This window comes from Parasteatoda tepidariorum, chromosome 8, assembly GCF_982258835.1.
Source record: "Parasteatoda tepidariorum strain Cologne lab strain chromosome 8, Ptep-v5.0, whole genome shotgun sequence".
NCBI lineage: Eukaryota > Metazoa > Arthropoda > Arachnida > Araneae > Theridiidae > Parasteatoda > Parasteatoda tepidariorum.
Genome location: NC_141762.1, coordinates 10,800,508 through 10,821,968, shown reverse-complemented (window position 1 = coordinate 10,821,968; position 21,461 = coordinate 10,800,508). Strand labels below are relative to the sequence as shown.

At 31.5% G+C, this 21,461-nt stretch overlaps 1 protein-coding gene and 1 long non-coding RNA gene across 3 annotated transcripts in view; one reads left to right on the top strand and one right to left on the bottom strand.

The window, feature by feature from the left end:
* LOC107441090 (endosome/lysosome-associated apoptosis and autophagy regulator family member 2) overlaps window positions 1-407 on the top strand; it is a 66,139-nt gene extending 65,732 nt beyond the window's left edge. For both annotated transcript variants that reach the window (XM_043039663.3, XM_043039662.3), the window contains one exon: window positions 88-407. In XM_043039663.3, coding sequence (XP_042895597.1) covers window positions 88-144 — 57 coding nt within the window. In that variant the 3' untranslated portion in view covers window positions 145-407. The remainder of the gene's footprint in view (window positions 1-87) is intronic.
* Window positions 408-11,075: 10,668 nt separating this feature from the next.
* LOC147805285 (uncharacterized) lies at window positions 11,076-11,488 on the bottom strand. Its single transcript, XR_015428536.1, has 2 exons — window positions 11,402-11,488; window positions 11,076-11,302 (listed from the first exon to the last, which is right to left on the bottom strand). It is a non-coding gene; the product is annotated as an uncharacterized LOC147805285 (long non-coding RNA).
* Between the last annotated feature and the right edge of the window lie 9,973 nt (window positions 11,489-21,461).

Sequence of the window (21,461 nt, the reverse complement as noted above, 5' to 3'; positions counted from 1 at the left end):
ATATAATGTAGAAATGCAATAAAAATTTCTGCACTATTAATGCTATCATATTGAATGATTACATTTTCCTTATTTATCTCTTTTCAGAAGAAACAGTATAGGACTGTATATTTAGGAGAAGACCAAAATGAAAATGAAAGCTAAGATAATAATATTTGAACATTGTGATGTTTTACTTTTAGAGAACTGTCTTTATTGTTTTGCATTTATGTTTCGCTATTTTCAAGCATGCATTGAAGACATTAATTGAGCTATCTTTTGTGAATCCAGAACCTATTATGCAAGTACAATGGACAGGTGCACTTTAAAAAGAGAATTTTTTCAAAACTCACCATGAGGCTTTGGAGTTGTAAAATGCAGGTTTCAAACTTGGAAGTCTATTCTTTGTCCTATTGTGTTGTTGTTGTTGTAAAGAAAATTGGGACAAATTAATGTAATGAAAGAAATATAATTATTGTTAATCATAAAGTTGTAATCATGTTAGTGCAAATTTGTATTTATAATTTACAACATTCCTTGAATATTTTGTGTGTTTATGAACAAATTCTTATTAAAAAGTACTTTAAAAAAATACGGGTCAATTTAATATTATATATTATTTTACACATTTTGCACAGTCAATTCGGTGAATGGCAGTCATTGCAACTTGCTCATGACGCAATCTATTGAAAACTTGAATACATTTATTTTACATAAAATTGAAAGATTGCATGTTGAAATTTTTTTTTAACAAAATAAGAGTAATTTTATGTGATTTTGTTGTCAATAACTTTTGTTTTTGTGTAAAAGGTATTTTAGATATTGTTGTAAGATATTCTTTTGCAAACAGTTATTTAAGTTGATTTTATGAGGAAAAAACTCTAGTGCTAGTATGAATGCCTTCAACTACTATATATAAGTTGAAACATTAATTTTTTGTGATAACAAGTAATATTTATTCCAAAAATAGTCCATTTAAAGTGAATAAAAACACCAAATTTTTTTTAATTAATATCGAACAATGATTCACTTAACTTTTTTATTTAATCTGTGTAAGTATTTATTAAAAATATGTATAAAATTTTAATAAAATCTGTATAATTAGTTCGTTTAAGGTTATTCAATGCACTTAGAAGCGCCAAAGCATTAAAACACATAACACTGATATTTATTTCTTCCTCTTTATTTTATTGATTATTTTTGTTAAATTATGCATTTAGTAAATTTTCATGTTAAGCTGTGTAAAACAACTAATAACAGAGTATAACTGTCAACTTACTCTACATAAATTAAATTTAAAAAAAAAACATTGATATTTGTAAAATAATAAATTAACCTTTATTTGTCATCATACTCATCATCTGTTCATCCAAAATGTTGATAAAAAATTGTCATTGCTTAAACTCATAGTTAGGGAAATTATAATAAAACTGCTTTCATTTGGTATTTTCATTTTGTAGTAAATTGTTTATAATTACATTATTATGAAGATAATTTATAAAAAGATGAATTCTGATTTTGTTTGTTGATTTTTTGCTTAAGGCTGTTTTTTGAAAGCTCTGTCGTAATATGAAATTAGACATTTTTGCGAATAATATGCTATTTAACTGCAGTGAGATTGCAGTTGTTACTCAAGGCAGTTCGGTCAAGTTTAGCCTATATAAGGCCAGCGATGTTATTTTGAAAATGGTGCAAAACGTCAGTATGGAGAAACTCCACAGTTTTGTGAAAATGAAAAACGTTTTGGTCTAATTTTTTATTATTTAAAAATTTACTCCAATGCTGCATTATCTGGGCTCATGCAAATTTGCGAAAACTAAGAATAAGGCAGTGCTTTTGATAATTTTCATTTAGGTGGGAAAGTTGCCAAATTAGGGATTTTTGAAAAAGTATAATAACTTTTAAAATATTTAAGTTTTTTGTCTGTTCTAAAAAAGCCTAGATAATTTTGCACTACAAAATTATATACCTAGTTTAACATCATCACATTGTGTGAGTACTTATTTTCCTTTGCGACCGAGCTTCGAAAAACAGGGTTAAGTCAAAATGGGAATTCTTAAAACTAAATAGCTTTCAAAATAAAATAAACCTACTATATTAGCATAATTTTTGAACTAATTGATATGCATTATAAGAAAAGTGTGAATGGTCTTACATATGTATTCACTGTTAACTGAAGGAATTTTACGTTATTCTTTCTTACTTTTCATCAACAAAACATACATTCCAGAAGAAAAACTATGTTATGGTAACACGGATTGATTACACTTCCTTATTTTTAACCCCTTAACTGCCGCGGGCGTATATATACGTCTCGGCCAGACGATGTGTTAACTGTCGCAGGCGTATATATACGCTTTCCCGAAGTACGATGCTTTGCATTGCGCTGCTATTAATAGAACTACACCCCTACTTCAGAATGCAGTAAAATGACCTTGAAAGTGTTTGTTTTGCAAATATATTACTAATTTCGGAGGAGGAATGGGAAAAGGATGTTATGGAAAAGTGATATCGTATTAATCGTTTGCTTGTCTCTTTTTGAGTAAGGTCGGGTTTATTCTTTTTTCGATTTCATTTCCCGTGTGTATTTGGTGCTTTTTATTCTTTCCATCAACGTCTTCAAATGCATCGCGAAAATGTGCTGTTTGTTGAAGAAAAAAATTCGTCGTGAATCCCGCTATCAGTGCAATGAATGTGATGTTGGTTTATGTGTACAACCATGTTTCAGGATTTATCATACAACAGCTAAGTTTTAACATCTTTTATATTGTATTTTTATTATTTAATTTAAATTTTGTATTTTCTTTCTTTCCTTTTTCTTGTCTTGTAAAAGTAAACTGTTTTTAAATTGCAACGCGTACATCATTTTACCCCACCAAAACACAGCGTAAGAAAGTTCACTTGAGCGAAAAACGGTGGCACTGGGGAGTGAATCACGTAAATTTTACTCGGCAGTTAAGGGGTTAATGGCAAACTGTATGTTTCATCAGGAGAAACATGGGAAAAAAAGACATATGTGGAATAAATTTTTCTTCTGGAATGCACGTTTTGTTGATGGAAAGCCAGTGGAGTAAAAATTATGTACAACTTGTAAAATTCTTTCAGTTAAGACCATTTATTCTTTTTCAGTAATGTAGAATATGTTTTGCCAGGAAAAAAAGCATAAGTTGTGATAGGTTTTACATGAAAAATGCAATTATGTTAACCGTGAGAGAGATTTCGACTGATGTTATTTTGCTGGCAAAGCATTATCACCTACCAAAAGAATTGGGTGCTTAGACACGAAATAAACGAAGAATTGATTGCAGTAGTTATCTGGTTGTACTAAAATGCTGTGCTTTTTACTTCAACTAAATTGTAATAGTCTGTTTTTTGTGCATCTGTATAGATTATGTTGAATGTTAAATTTATATTGATCAACATTCTTTTCACCCTGTACATAACGCAATAAGTGTTTCGGTGATAAAAATGAGTTATAATGTATTTTTGATGTTATTGTTGTTTCATATATATTTTTATGGTTGCTCGAATTTTGTGTGCTTATAAGGAATGTATATTGTAAAATTTCTATATTGGATAAATAATGTTAATATCGGATTTTTAATTCATTGGGCTATAAAAACTATTTTTTCCCCGCAAGATTATTAAAATAATCAGATTGCCGTAAATCTGCCTAGACATGTTTTCACTTTAATAAATGTCACAGTTAAGTATTTAAATAAATGTTAAATTTCGGGTCCGTTTTGTACCTTTATTTAATTTTAATACATATAAAAAAAATTTCAGATCAGGTTTTATTTTACATTCAAAAACCACACATGAAGAAAGTGATTTTTTTAAAAATTTATGTGCTATTTCTTAACATAACTATTCCTTGTAAGATAGACATAATGTTGTATAACGTAATGTTGTTTTTTACAAGTTAAGAAATTTCTGATCAGGTTTCTTTTGCATTTAAAAAACCACCCATTGCCTGAAATAAGTGTTTTTCTTTTTGCAATTTATGTGCTAATATCTTTACATAACAATCCTTGTATGATGGACGTAATGTTGGATTTTCTCATCATATATTTTTCTTTATAACAATTTGAGTTCTTAGTGTATAAAGGATCTAAGTAACATTGATCTTGAGTAAATTGACTTTAAATTTTATATAATGGTTATCCCTGTAAGTTCCCGATTGGTTAAACCTACGAATCCTTGAAACCTATTTAAAGTGTTCACGTTGTAGCTCTTGCAGTCTTTCCACTTTCCTTTTGTTGCCAAAAGACAGATTGCACTATTTTTCCTTTAAATTAAACTATGAGATTCTGTATGTACAAAAGATGCTTCAATCAAATTCAAAATGGTCCATTGCACTTCCTTTTTGTTGGAAGAAAGTCGACAAGCTTCTAGTAGTATATCTCACTTCATGATGCATCTACTAGAGCTTTGAAACTGGGGGAAGGTAAATAAGACTTTTGTCGCCAAGTTGGCGACGGTCCCATTCTCAATAAAAACACCTTTCTTTTGTAAGTTGTTATTGTGTGCTGTTAAAATACATGAAGTTGCTGTGCTAAAATGTGAATTTTTTTGAAAAATAGTGCATGAGAAACAAATTATTACAAATTCGTTATTTTCAAACGAAAAGTCCATTCTGCCATTTAGTGCCTTCATCTACTAAGTTCTTCAAAATTTAAAGACTTTGCAATGTTGTATAGCTAAAAGAGACAAAATGAAATCTTTCTCTGAGAAATTTCTTTTAATGTAACCTGGGACCTTTATACACTACTACTTTCAATTTGTTAAATGTATTGAATGAACCACCAACTGTGTTGTTAATTGTATAAAAATAGACTACTTTCTGGTTCAACTCACTTTTATAAGCTTTGCTTGCTGCAAAAGGGAACAAGCTGTACGAATACATTTCTTCGACAGTTCTTTGTACTATTTCTCGTAAGATCAAATTCAAATATATAACTATTTTGGCCTGTTTTTTTTTTTTTTTCAAATGTACCGCCATAAATGAATGACTGAAAAATAAACACTATGTATAGAAGATACAAACTATGAGAACTGTAATTATGTAATAGAATTATTATGCAACACATTTAATCTTGTTATTCTTTTTATATTATCAAGTATTTTGAAAAAGAACTTTGAGTAGACTGTAATAAAGGATGTATTTGCTGTTTCAATTTTAGTTTTCAATTATTAAATTGAAAAGAAAGCAATTTACACTAATATTATGAGCAGGAATTTTTTATTCTTTCTTATATAGGAATTCCATATTCCGTTTTTTATTTTTAGGAATTCTAATTTTTTAGATTGGTATTCTATTTTCATGTTGTTTTTTAATACAGGAATTCCATATTCCTTTCTTTTAGGAATTCTAATTTTTTAGATGGATATTCTATTTTCATGTTGTTTTTTACATAGAAATTCCATTTTTCTTTTTTTAGGAATTCTAATTTTTTTTAATTGGAATTTTATTTTCCTGTTTTTTTTTTTATTTAGGAATTCTATTTGTACGTATTTCATCATACCAAAACTTTATGTATATGAATTCTATTTTTATGTTCTTATTTTCCTTTTGTTGTTTTATGTGTGTGACCATATTAAAGTACTGAAAGCTTTACTTGGGTGAGTGGCTTTCTAGTCAAAAAATATAACCGTTCTTTTTTTTTTCCTGCTTTTTATTGAAATTTCAATGAAGGAAAATTGCTGCTTATTACAAATTGAAAAAAGCAAGTCTAATGAAATGATAAATTTATAAATTGTTAATGGTAGATTTTAGCTTTATGTGAATTTTATTCTGTCAATCCACATTAAAAGATTATGTGATGAATAAAGTGTGTTATGTCTCATTTCCAATTTAGAACATTACAACTCATTATAAACCTTTCCCAAATATATCGACTTTTACACATCATTTAAAGTGCTGATATCCATTAATAGGTGTCGATTATACGCCCCTTTCACAATTAAATTCATATGAATTGTCCTCCCCCCCCCCCTCGAAAAAGCTTCACTTATGCAATGGTTTCGAATACGTGCTGTGCTTACATCATTTTTATTATAGTTTTACTGTTGATTTCTTCTTTTTTTTCGTATGCTTGTTTAGGCAGTGGGGGTGCGAGTGTTCCTGTTTTTTCAGTGGCGGCATCTATGGCCAGGAATTCGACTTCTGCCACGCCATTCACACAACCCGTTTATAGGGCGGGTCACATTCACACGCAAAGGAGAAAGGACATGCCTTGCCTGGGATTCGAACCCAGGACCTTTCTGATGCAAGGACAGTTCCCTGCCCCCTACACAGGTTGGTCGGCTGTTGATTTCTTTTAATAAGCTAAAAAGAATTAAAATTAATATTTATCAAATTACTGTTTATTTCTATTTTGATAATAAACGTTAGTAGCAGTCAAAATTAAATATTTCACATGATTATTGAAATTTTCACCCAAGTATTTTTTTATCATCAAAATATTAAAATCTGGATCAACCCCTGAACAGAGCCCAATTCCCTATACTTATTATACACAATATATATTAAAAGGAAACAACTCTGTATGAGCTATATTGGGCTATATTTATTAGTTTTAATTGCTGGAAAAACAGCTGAACTTACTTAAATAATGCTGTAGTAAATGAAATAGTTTAGCACAGCTGAAATATCATGGTTAAATGTCCCACAGATTGCGCTTTGAGTGATCACCATTTTTTAAGAGACAAAAATAAACAAAATCCCCTGTATTTTCCCAGTTTCTAAAGAAAAAAAAATCAAAATTCCCTTCATTTTCTCTGTTATTTTAAGTGATTTTTAAATGCCCTGTATTTTCCAGTCTCTCCCTGTGGAGTGGCTTTTTGCTCGCGCCGCGGTGGCTCTGGGGATAAAGAATTCGAATCTCAACAGTGGCGGAATGATACGAATTATGCTTCGGGTTCGCACCGACCACCACAGTGCTGACATAAAATATCTCCAGTAGCAAACAGGTCATGGCTTAGAATCCTTATTTCCGTCGAGCCAAACAGGGGAGGTTTTCCTATTCATGATGCGCAAATGCCGGTTGGTTCCTCCTAAAGTCCTAATATGTCTTCGATGTTTGACCTGGGTTCAAAATTACTTAATTGCGGAAACGAGCATTGATAGTATGATAGTTCTAAACTCAGAATTGTGTCTGCTGTTCAACGTCGGTTATAAAATAAAAATTCCTATTTCTTATAGAAATATCAGAATCGCTGAAAACTCTTTAAAATTTCATCTGATCATACTTTAATCTGCTTTGTCCTCATTTTTCTGATAATTCTATTCTCCATGACTTGCACGAAATCAAATAATATTTGTTGTAAGTGCCATTATTAATGACTTTTCTTGGTTCAAAGCAGTCATTCCTTAATTCACTTAAATAATAGATGTTATTCTTCAATGAAACCGATCTTGTTTTTGTTAAGTATGCGGGTTAATGAAGGAATAGAATTTTCCAGAAGCTTCTTCGAATTTAATTTTACTAAGTGGCGTGTAAGGCCGACTTTATTTTAATCCTCCAAAACGCCTTAATTACTCATTTATTATTTTTAGTTGCGCAGTGCGGCCAAAAGAAACGGATCATCACGTTCTAGGATTCAATTTTAATGGTTCGAATGGTTGACCTCGAATATACTAATTAATTAGCAGTGTTTTCAAGATGGCGACGCTGGATTTCGCCACGTTGATTATCCTCAACATCACAAGGTAATCTTGACTATTTTGTTTCTGATTTCTTCTTCGTTGAGTGCTGTTTTTATAAGAAATTGATTGCTTAGAGGCTGTTTTTTGCCATCATATTTATTATACAAGTACTTGAGTGACTTCTTGATTGTTTACTTAAGGATTGTGGTGACGTCATAGCAACCGGCTTTGAATTATGTCAACGAAATCCGAGTGAGTATTGTTTACTCTTTGAATATTTAGCTGACATCCATGCGATTGATGAGTGACTATTTTGATCAATTTACGCTGATTGCATGTTACTGATTGATTGATTGCCCAGCTGATTCATTGTTTGTTTGTTTACCAATTGACGATGACGGACACGGGACAAGTACTAACAGTCGATCTGGAAGAGGAGGACCAATCAATTATTCTAAATGAAGAGAATAGAATGATAAAGGCTGATGGCTGATAGGGATGCAATTATGGGTCTGTTGACTGAACCGATTGTTCTTACTGCTAAACAGGAGACACAAATTGCCCTACTTCAGTTCAAGCTTGACAGTTTCCAAGAGCTGAACAAGACAGTGTTGGATCCTATAATAGAGTGAAATTGTAAGAGAAATGAAGTGGCAAGCCGGTCATATGCGGATATAGTCAAGAGGGGTAGAAGTCGACAGTTTACGCATGGAGAACAAACTAAAGAACATATTGCCATAATGAGACCTACTGTTGAAGGGATTACATCTGATAAGACTTAGATCTGCTTCATGGATTGGACTCACCACTTTGCGCATCGGCATCAAGCGAATATCAAATATTAACTATGGAGGGGTTCTAATCCAAACTGAGACGGCGGATGATCTTGAAAAACAAAATGATGAGATGCGGATAAAGGGACTAACAGAAAAATACACTTTGGGACCCCCCCCCCCAAACTTAGGCCACCCACTATCATCATTTTTTGGTGTTGATGATGAGATTGATGAGCAAGAACTAATAGAGGGTCTCACTAGACAGAATATTGAATTAGAGGGAGAGGAAGTGAGGGAGAAAACGTCGCACAAACCCAGGAACGGAAAGAAAAACTGGCTGTTGGAGGTGAAGCCGGAGACCTTTTATAAACTAAGATATAGAGATAAGTTAAATTTGAGGTGGAAGCGATATAGATTTGAGGAATCGCTAAATGTCAGGCAGTGCTATAGGTGTGCTGCCATTGGACACCTGACCAAATTCCGCAAAGCCGAGAAGATCTGTAGAAACTGCTCTTCTGGTGATCGTGTAGGAGATCACTGCAGAAACGACTATTTCTGTGTGCACTGTGATACTGCTGATCGAAAATTTGGTTTAGATATTGATACCAATCATTCCCTTTCAACAGAACATGCACGCAATATGCTAGAGCCCAACAATACGTATCAAAAAGAACTGACTGTGGTTACTAACGATAATTAAAATTTTAGACTGGGACACCTTAACTTGCATCATTCTGTTGAAGCGATCCAACAATTAAGAGAAGATGCTGTTCAACTTGATATTAATATTATGAGCCTGAATGAACCCTATTACAATCACGATGATATTATCACTGGCTTTTCAGCAATTTGGACTATACGTGCTGCCAGGGACAGGCCTAGAGCCGCGATTCTCACCAACACAAGAATTAAGAGAGTGTTTCCAATTATCAATGAAAGAGACATAGTGGCAGTCTCTTTTGATATCGACGAGTCCAGCTTCGTCCTGGTCTTTACTTATCTTTCACCGAACGAGGATCCCTCTGAAAATTTTACCACCTTGGACGCTTTGTTAACCAGAGTTTCTGCGGCCAAAATTATTATTGGCGGCTACTTTAACGCTAAGTCCACAGTGTGGGGACCAAGGTCGGATGCTCGAGGTGAAAGACTCTTGGACTTCTTTAATACCCACAACTTAAAGGTCCTCAACTATCCTACTTGTCCACCAACATTCAACTCTGTTATAGGGCAAAGTTGGATTGATGTTTTTGTTACCAATGTTCATAACCTGGGGAATTTCAAGGTTTATGATGACATCACTTGCTCGGACCACGCGTTAATCACAGTTGAGTTGAGGACTACCCGGGACAGGACTGGTACGGTACAAGTGGTAACATCAAATTCAAGCGGTTAAACTGGATTGGCCTTAGAATTAGACTTAAGAATCTTATGGATAGCTGTGATCCAAACTTGATTGAGAGCGTGGACGAGCTCTACACATTCATTAACGATGCAACGAACAAAATTATCGATGCATGTAGAGTATGCAAACTGAAAAATACTGGTGGAGGAAGGAGACACACACCGTGGTGGACACCGAGGCTTGGTCATCAAAGGAAACTGGTTAGAGCTCTCAGGCTGCAACAGACGAACAGGAATACCGTGAGTTTAAGGCATAATTTAGAGTCCAACACAAGTTTTACAGAAAACAGATAAGGAGAGCAAGGATCGAGAACCTTAAAAAAAATACCTTAGTGACATTGATACTAATTAATTAGTGTAGACGATATTTCAAGTTACGAAATTATACATAATAACGTTATTTTTTTATTTTTTTTTTATTTATTTATTTTTTTTTTTTTTTTTTTTTTTATTTAAGTAAGCATACCTTTTTTTTCTAACGGATTCGGATTTCTGACTCCCCAAATATAGGGGGTAGCCGCAATTGGAAAAATATGGCTCCCATAGTTTTGTCAAGAGAGCAATCAAAAGTTTAGACACCTTTATGTTAATTTACTTTTTACACATTTTGCCAAATCTCGAGAACTTTTTAAGAAAATTGAAAAATGGGTGCATACAATTATAAAATTCGTTTATCCAAAGATAATTCCACACAAAAAAAAAAATTCAGTAAATATTTATATTTCATATGATAGTCGAAAAAATTTTGAGTTCCAATAAGTTATAAAATTTTTTACATCATTTTAAAGTATATAATTTTACATGGCAAAATTTGAGCAAGATCTTTTGAATAGTTTCTGAGATATCCAATTTTAAATACACAACTTCTTTAAAATTCGATTTCAGTTCTATGCCACCGATTTCACTCAAATTTTGTATTTTGCCATGTTAAATTATATAATTTAAAATGACGTTAAAAATTGTGTACTTTACAATTCAAAAATTTTTGACTGTTATTTAACACAAAATAATAAATATTTAGTGAAATTTATTTTTTGCATGGAATTATCTTTGGATAAACGAATTTTATAATTGTGTGCACCCATTTTTTAACCTTCTTAAAAAGTATCCGAGATAGGACAAATACGCAAAAAGTAAAATTACATTAAGGAGTCTAAGCTTTGGATCGCTGTCCTGACCAAACTATGTTGACCGTATTTCCCAGATTACGGCTATACCCTACATATTGAGGGGGGGGGGTCAGAAATCCGAATCCGTCGAGAAGGAAAAAAAAAAGTAGTGCGTGGAGTCCCTCCGCGAGGAAGAAGTTAAGCTTCGTAACCTGCGACGTTGATTGTAGAAGAATCAGCAGTCGTAGAAGGATCACTAGTTCTATTCAGCGACTCTTTTTCCTGCTCCGCTCGCTTCCGTGCTCTGTAATCACGGTAATATTGTGCATTTTTCCCTCGTGGACCTCTTGAACCAGTGGAAGTGCTTGTGGTTGCCTCATCGTCTCGCCCTGAAAAATGTATTTGTATTAATAACGTATGTGAATGCGTCATAATGTAATTTCAAAAGAGAAAATCTAACAATCAATTGATATTCACAAGAGACGTACCTTGACATAACCTTAAATCCGTCGCATTGTCCGTGGGATTGTTTTCACTCATTTTTTACAATTGTTATCCACTAAATTTGAAAATAAAAAATACTTCCCTATTAAATTATATGTGTATCAAAACAAACTAAAAAAATATTTATAGGAAAACAATATTTTTATGCTGCTGAGAACCAAAACAATATGGAAATGAATGAGGGAAAACCGGATCCTACCACGTGATTTCCCGGCCAATAAAAATGTAGCGTTAAACGTTTAACGCAACCTTGTTGGTAGTCGTATAAGAAGTATAACTTGAAAAAAAAAAAAAAAAGAATGTTTATTCTGAGAAAGTATGAGCCTAATTTCGTAACTTAAATTATCGGCTGCACTAATTAATAAGCTTATTTGAGTCCACCCTTTTGAACCATTAAGATAAAATTCTAAACGTGAATCATTATATTACATCAAAAGTTATTCAAGGTACATGTAATCTCTCTCTTTCCCTTTTTTTCTCTCGCTGTATTTGATTGACATCTACTCGCGCGTGAACGTATAAAATAAAGAAATAAAGCTGACCAATCGATCAACCAAACATGCATTTTTTTCTACTAATTTAACAGTTAATAATTATCGAACTAACAGTCAAAACTGTTTCCTGTTCCGTTCTATTCCTTGCACCTTCTCCTACTTACATTCGTCATCTCAAGTTTCTAAATTTTATAAAATTTTTTGCCACGAAGCAAAATGGAACGAAAAGCCCAAAAAAGTGATAAAAATAAACTTAATTGCAATAACTTCCCATGGAATTAAAATATCGAAAAAACCTCTTGTGTTAAATTCATTAACAAACATAGCCCTTTCTGCATACGTAATTTCAACTACATCCCTGTATCGTACTTTTTCCTACAAATTTACAACTTAATAATTCTCAAATCAAATATTGGATGTTACTTTTTTGAAGTTATACTTCTTATGCGACTTCCAACAAGGTTGCGTTAAACGTTTAACGCTACATTTTTATTGGCCGGGAAATCACGTGGTAGGATCCAGTTTTCCCTCATTCATTTCCATATTGTTATGGTTCTCACTAGCATAAAAATAATAAAAGTATTGTTTTTCTGAAAATATTTTTTTAGTTTGATTTGATACACATATAATTTAATAGGGTAGAATTTTTTATTTTTAAATTTAGTGGATAACAATTGTAAAAAATGAGTGAAAACAATCCCACGGACAATGCGACGGATTTAAGGTTATGTCAAGGTACGGTCTTGTGAATATCAATTGATTGTTTCTCTTCTGAAATTACATTATGACGCATTTACATACATTATTGATACAAATACATTTTCAGGGCGAGACGATGAGGCAACCACAAGCACTGGTTCAAGAGGTCGACGGGGAAAAAATGCACAATATTACCGTGATTACAAAGCACGGAAGCGGCGGATATGAAATTCTAATTCAATAGTGAAAGCTAATCTTAAGACATTTTCAGACTCTTTATAACAAAATTTACACCAGTTATTAATCTTTTTACACTTACATATGAACTCTGTACTGTCTCACACATTTCAATTCATTTTCTATTTGCTCAATACGAAATGAAAAAATAAGTATTAATAATTAAGTCAACAATAATAACTCACACATTTAAATTCAATTTCAATTTACTCAATATCAATTACAAGAGTTCATGCATTTCAGTTCGTTTTTATTTTGCCCAATGTGAAAAACCTTTGATACTTTTTCTATTATTTACAATTTTTTTTTTAAAAAAAAAAGTTGAACTTTAATTTTTTGTTTAAATTTCTCCTTCCCTATTTGTTTGGATAGAGTCATTTGTCATTCTTTAAACTGGGTCAGAAGTGAAGGTCAAGCGATATTTTACACTATTTTGTTCTGGCAAACGATCAAAAGCTCTCATTATCAATCAATGATTCTATATATATATAATAGCTTCGTTGTACGTGATTTCCTTCTATTTCCTAAAAGATGTTCGAATAAAAGTAAATTTTTAAAGTTTACTCTCATTTATTGTTTTATTTATAGCTTTAAACATTCGTAACATTTGAGACGCATTCAAAATGTAAACATTTTATTAAAATCTAAAATTATACCGAAAAACGTATTTTGTCAATTGTATATACTGAGCTGAATATTAAATACAATTGAATAGATTAAAAAAAATGAGCTTTATTGTTCGGAAAACGTTAAAAAAAATAAAAAATCGAAGATAGTAAGAGAATACCAAAAATCTAAAACAACCCGTGGTTCGCCGAATTGTCTCATTCAGTTTAAAATAATAGTTTGATTATAAGAAAAATAAATAAAATTAAAAAAAACTGTACAGGACATTGGGTAACTCTTGATGTCTGTTTACAATTATATTTTCTATGTAAATACTTGTCCCGACTTATACTGATATTCGAAGCCAAGTGAAAAAGCATAACAGGCTCTGTTCTGCTTGTTTGTAAAAAGTTCTGTTTGTTTGTTAGCGTGAAAAGGAGAAATACATTTCAAAACTGGTATTTTTTTAGATTTAGCGGATAAAATTTAATTAACAAATTAGCGGATAAAATTTATTATTAGACTATGCGCTCGATTAACAGTTAACTTTATGACGTCACAAGAGCAAAAGATAACTAGTTGTTCATTAATCCAAACGATAATTGCCGATTCTCTATAAATATTTGCCGCGAAATTTGATATTCGAAGTCATAAAGGAGTTTAACCGGTTCTGTTGCGTGATAATAAGCTCTGCTTGTTTTTTGTGATTAATAGTTAACGTCTTAAACGGAAAAGGTGACTAGTTGTCCCTTATTACAGACGTTTTTTTTGGCGTAAATTCAGGTCTGATCCATATGAAAAAGATTGATGGATTAGTTTGTCTAGTATTTTATTAATACCGAAAGATGTAATAAGCGAAGAAATAAGTGATAAAATTTCTCTTCTACATTACGCATCTTTACTTTTAATCAGTTTTCACATGATTGGGCTTTTATACAAACTGTTATAAAGCAAAGCAATTTTACGTTAAATAGAAACTTCATTTAAATAGTTTCAGAGCGACTCGTATGATCATAAGTGTTCTACAATTAATTCTATTAAGTTATTTATTTAAGAAGTGTATTTTTTTTTTAGATCCTAATGTTGAATCGTAATAGTAATGAAGAAAAGCTGCAAGATAAAATGAATTATTTTCAAAAAAAATTGAACCAAGATGTGATGGCTCACAGCGTTTGCTTCCCAATGAGGTGGCCCAGGTTCGAATCCTAGAGATGGCTGATAAAATTGAATTCTGCTCCCTGGTCGCACCAACCACAATATCCTCAGTTGTATACGGAACATGGGTTAGAATCTCTTTGCCACCGGGCTGACCGTGGGAAGTTTTCGTGAGTTTTCTCTTCATATAACGCAGATGCTGGTTAGTCATTCTATCAATAAGTCTTTCACGAAGGCTAGTTTGTCTCAATACAAAACCAAGGAGTTCATTTCCTCTGGGTTAAGCTTTTGCGTTACTTTGAGCGGAAAACCATAAAAGCCTCCCACGGTTAGCCTGATGGCAAGGGGACTCTAACCCATGATCTGTCTACCGCTGAGGATATTTTACGTCATCACTGTGGTCGGTGCGAGCCGGGTTCTGAATTCGTATAGACTAGCAGTCACCGGGAATCGAACACGGTTCACCTCATTGGCAGGCGAACGCTCTATCCCCTGAACCACTACGGCTCCCCTGAGTCCGATAGAAAAATTTAGAAACATAGTCTATCTTAAGAACTCCCTTCATCAATTGTCTAGAGCAGTGTTTCCCAAACTTATGACTTTTATGTACCCTTTCTAAATTTGTTGTAACACTGTGTACCACTAATTAAAAAATGAATGTATTTTTTACTATAAAAAAATTGCACAAAAGTTAAAAATCACAACTGGCTGTTGACACCACTGATTATTAACTGTTAACTCTGCAAAAAATAGCCAATAGAAAAATACGTAATCGTAAATTTTTATGGCTAGCTTCGTTTTTAAATAAAAGTTTTTCAAATTTTCGTTTGTTGTAAGATATTTCGCATAGCAACGCGTAACCCTGCTGAACTGTTCCCGTACCCTTGTGGGTACGCGTACCACACTTTGGGAAACCCTGATCTAGAGCCAACACTTCCTAGAAAATGAAAGAAAGCCTCCGCACTGATCAATTTAGTATTCTGACAGTAGTTAGTAGTAGAACATAATCAGCGCTGTGAGGAGAAAATTATAAAGATGTCACAACATTCGGACTACTAATGGAACGGCTTTCTCGTTTATGGTAACCCGTGCGAAGGCTTTCTCTTCTCTACGGGGTGTTTCTAGAGCAATGTCGGGGACTATGGTTATAAAATTGAACGATTTGAAATAGGGTTGTAAGATAAGCATTTAAGACAAGTTTTAACCTAGGGTAGGTGAGAGAAGTATCAATAGTTTTCTCTAAAATGTGCTCTTCTTTCTTTTCATAGAAAACAACCCTAGATTCTGTGGTGGGAGGAGTTCTTTAGATCGATAGACTATACATGGGTAAATAAGTTGCTGCTTTAAACTTTCTCTCATGGTTGTTACATGAGCTGCAAAAAGGGTTTCTCCCTATCCGGCTTACTGTATCAGATGTCTGACAACTTTTTCGATCGCATAAAATGATGAGGGCACCAAAGCATAGCAATAAGTTAGGAGTGGGGGAGAGTGGGGTCAATTGTAACAGGGTACGATTGTAATAGAGCGAAAATTTCGAGTGTCTGGTTCTAGATTTGGTTCCTAGGTGGCGCACAAGGTGTATTTAATAAATCTGCATGTACACCCCTGCTGGCAAACATTTTTAAGTACTTTTGAAAGAGTTACATCACAAAAGATATTTTCACGATACGTAAGTACTTTTTTTGGTATTGGAATATTATATTGTAACAAAGTAATTTTGTTTAAACAAATAAAAATTATTAACCGAATATGTAAGTGGACACCTTAATGAACATTTCAATAAAATAAAATTAGTTTTGTTAATTAACTAGCATTGTTTTTAACAAATGAAGCTGAAATGGCGTCTTAGGGACGATTGTAACAATAAGTAAAGGGACGATTGTAGCAGCTGAAAATAAATAATCTTATGTTTACAAACCATTTACTTAACTGTTTAAGAACCACCAATAGTTTCCTATATCATTTATGTTATGTTGCATGTGCATTACTTTATTTGTCACCTTTCACAACATAAATTAAAATTTTTAACCCCTTAAAGTTAAAAGTTTAACCCTTTAGGTCTCTGCTCATTATTAATTTTACTCCTAAAATATCACTACTATTTTGATCAATAAAAAAATATATCACAACTATGATAATATGTATAATTAACTATGTTTTAGTTGAATTTATGAACTGTTACAATTGACCCCGTAAGTGGGGACAATTGTAACAAGTGCACGACTGTCAAAAATTGTTAATAACTAATACAATAACATTTAAGATAAGGTATAAATTTTTTTATCTAGTAGAGGATAGTCTACTTTACTCGTCTGTCAATTAATACTAATAATATATTGGATTTTTGGTTATTTAAAAATAGTTAAGTAAAAAATGTTACAATTGACCCCACTCTCCCCTATAGATACGTTTTTTTGTAGTGTTTCCATGAAAATTTTCCAGATAAAACTGAGAGGCATTTATTGTTTTCTCTAAGAAGAAACTTTTCTGTCAGGAATACTTTTTTTTATTTGTAAATTATGTTTGTGTTTGAATTTATAGAAATTTCTATGTCGCATTCAATAAAATACACATTACAACCAAAATTTCAAATTAAACACAAAATCAGGTTGCTAATTTTTTTTATAAATTTTGCTAGGGTAGTTGGGATTTCTACTAATAAATATATTATAAAAAAATTGCATAAAAATATTCACTTTTGATTTTATTTTAGAACAGGAATTTTTTTTAATAAAAGTGTTAGCAAAATTTGAGATATTTATTTCACCGAATTAAGTTTTTAAAAAAATAAAAAGGTTACCAGTATTTATATTTTTGAAAAATGTAGATCAAAGAAATAGATCTGAGATGGTTTGTGTGTTAATGTTATTTAACAACCACATCAAGTATAGATAGCTGAAACTGGTTGATATAAACCATAACGAATCTTATGAAGAATTTCACAAAAACATACACCATTGTTACTCTCTAGTGTTATAATTTCAAAAGGAGCGGCTTAACTTCAAAAACATTCTTCAAAACCATTGATTAAGCATTTAATATTTAAAGAGAATCCATTACGTAGCCATCAATAGAAATTGTGACCCAGTTAAATCCCTATCGCACAAGAGAAAGGGATTTTTATTTCCCTTCAAATCAAATGTTTTTTCCCTTCTACAAAAGTCACGCTTTCTGGCTACACCTACCAAAAAGATGATCGCCAGGTGAAATGAGAAAAAAAAATAGTGTTTCTTTTTTGTTAAAAAGGAAAGAAAAGAAGAAGAGTTATAGAAAACACGAAATCAGCCATGAAAGCTGAAGGAAAAATTGGTTTAAATTCTCTGCGAGAAGAAAATAGTTTTTAGAGCTGAGGTTCACAGAAGAAAGCTAAAAAGTTTTGATTCTGATTGAGAAAAAGTTTATAAAAGTGTTCTGAACTATATTTTTAAATGAAAAAGAAGTAGGTCATTTGGAAAGAAATTGAGAAAGCGATAAAATTTAGTTTAGCTTTTCCATTTTGCTTTATTATGTTCGTGTTTTTCAAATTAATGAGTTTGGTAAATTAAACCTAAACATTTTTCACATTTATAAACGGTGATCACAGTGTACTGTTACATTTAAGAGCCTCTATTTGATTCGATCTAGAAGACTATTTATTTATTCTATCTAGAGCAATAATCTTTAATTCTATCTGGAAGAATATCTGTTTAATTCTATCTAAAAGAATGTCTGTTTAATTCTATTTAGAGTAATCTTTATTCTAATTTAGAGGAATGTCTATTTATTCTGTCTAGAACAGTAATATTTAATTCTATCTGAAAGAATATCTGTTTAATTCTATTTAGAATAATCTTTATTCTTATTTAGAGGAATATCTATTTAATTCTATTAAGAATAATCCTCATTTATGTAAATCTAATTAATGTTTATTTAATTCTTTCTGGAAAAGTATCTAATTCTATTAGAAGTATTGGAAGCTAGTAGATCTTCTTTTCTGTTCCATCTATTTTATTCTGTTTTATGTAAGAGATTAATATTGTAAGAACAACTCTTTATCTCTAACTGTATATCTAACTATAAGAATATCTATCTATCTATCTAGAAGAATATTTATTCAGCTCTACTTAGAGAAGTATATAGTTAATTCTATCTAGAAAAAGTGTGCAAAATTTCTATTAAGATGGGAGCATTTAATTTTAGAAATCGCGTCTATCGATTTCAAAAATAGAGTTTTGAGAAAAATCTATTTTTCTATTTTCTCACCCAGTGAGTCGAGCTAGATGGAAAGAGTTTCCAAAAGTTTTCTTTCCTGTGAAATAAGTTTACTGTTTGGTGAAATTAGGAAAAATATTCTTGATTTATTCTTTTAGATGTATTTTGAAATGAATTTTCTGAATTTTTAAAACACATGTAACCTTTATGATACAAATTATAGTAATTTAACTTAAATTACATGTTCTGGTACCTTTCTGGAGCATTTTCAAAGCACAAATTATGTTATTTATTCACCTTAAATTGCATGTTTTGATGTATTATATTACATTATTAGTTCAACTTTAACAAGTTATGATACATTTTTAATACATAAAATATATTATTTGTTCAACATAATTACGTGTTCCTGTGCATTTTAGTTGTTTAGAGATACGAATTAAATTATAAATTTAATATAAAATACATGTTCTGATGTATTTATAATAATCAATTTATGTCAAAAATTCAATTTAAATTACACATTCTGAAGCATTTCTAATGATTTTTGAAATTACAAAATATGTTACCAATTCCATGTAAATTAGATGTTCTGATGCATTAAAAGATACACAATTATATCATTAATTCACCTTAAATTGCATTCTCTGGTGTATTTCTTCAGCATTTTTAAGGTAAAAATTACGTTATTGTTGCACCCTAAATTACATGCTTTGCTGCATTTCTTGTGCATTTTTTTTATACAAACTATGCTATTAGTTAGTTATAGAGTGGCAGACAAAAAAAAAAAAAAAGTTTTCGGAATATTGGTTGATTTCTGTAATTTCTCATCTAACACAGGACTCGAAACACATATTGAAGCAGTGGACTGTTATTTTATTCATATCACACCATGATTTCACACACTTGACTCTTTCGATGCTATTAATACACTAACCAGTTCTCGTTGCATACACAGAGGGTGCTGCTCGCATACAAAACTGAACTATTTCTTTTAATATTTTGAAAGCCTCCCGACTAGAGAACTTGAGCAAAATGGCTTGAGATTTTTACATCTTCAGAGTTATTCACATATAGTGGTGTGCAAAATGACTTAAAGCTTTTCGAGACGGGCGAGTCATATTTGCATTCTAAGGGCGGCGATAATCAGGGTAAAAAAGATAAAACTGGTAGGCAAACTATTCTTATAGCAGTTTACTTGTGGGAGGGGTAATGATAGTTTGCATTCTTTAATTCACCATTACTTAGTTCGAATTAAAAATTTTATAGTTGCACTTTAAACACACATCGATTGGATGTGTTAAATTTGAAGTGAAAGCAAAAATAAGTCTGACAAATTAACTATGCCTAAACTCAAGCTACCGCTTTTTATTTTTTAACATTCTGATACTGATTCCTTACGAATACATTTATGACCCGTCCCGAAAGGGTTAACTGAAATTTACTGAAAAAAGAATCAAACATTAAATTTGATACCACTAGAGGAAATTAATCCACAAAGTGTTGAAAGTTGGCAGCTTTGAATAAAGATCTGTGATTCAAACTTAATATATTCTTGCACAAATTATTTTTTGTCTAAATCTCTAGCAATATAATCTGCAAATGTATTTGAACTGTTGCAATTTTAAGGAAACCATTATTCCTTTATTTTTAAACCTACATATAACATGAGGTCGAAGATACAAAACAGAATCTTCGAATCAAATTTAACCACTTTATACCTCTAGGAGAAATTTATCCACAAAGTGCAGTAAGTTGGCAGCTCGGAATAAAGATATCTGTGATTCAAACTAGATATATTCTTGCACAAATTATTTTTCGTCTAAATCTATAGGAATATAATTTGCAAATGTGTATGAACTGTTGCAATTTATAGGAAACCATTATTCTTTTATTTTTAAACCTACATAACATGGGGTAGAAGATACAAAATAGAATCTTTGAATTAAATTTAAACCAAGTGTGTCCAAATTCGAACATTCTTTGTTACCTTCATTACCATATCATATTGTGTTCTGTCTCTGGATAACCATTTGTTGAAAAGAGAAAACCCAGCAAATATTTTTACAACAATTTTATTGGAAAAAGCTTCAAGTTCGTAAAGTTTTTCCGGAAAAACTCGAATAGAGTTTGGTTGAAATAGTGTTGATTTGGAATGAGTTCTCTTAGATAGCGATTTTTTCTTGGGGGGACTATTGCATTGCTTTTCTAAAAAAGGAAGAAAAAAAGACTTTTCAGTGCGTTGAAAAAAGGGCTAGAGAAAGTTGTCTTCCACAACATTGAGATTTATTTTGTATGTAGCATTATGGCATGTATATAATAAATTATGTTTAAATACTTCTTATTTTTGCGATTAGGAATATATTTTTCTATTCTGATATTTTTGTATTGCTTTTCAAAATACTGAAGGGAAAAAAAGGCTTTTCATTGCGTTGAAAAAAGTACTTATGATGAGATTTATTTCGAGTGTAGCATTATTACATGTATATAACTATTTATTTTTAAAAACTTTTTATTTTTGGGGTTAAAAATATATTAATCTATTCTGATACTCTTCAGAATGCTTACCTTAGTAAAATCTAAAGGATAGAACTTCAATGCACTAAAATATTCAAATCATTAATAAAAAAATAAAATAAATATTGCTCAAACAAAGTTTATT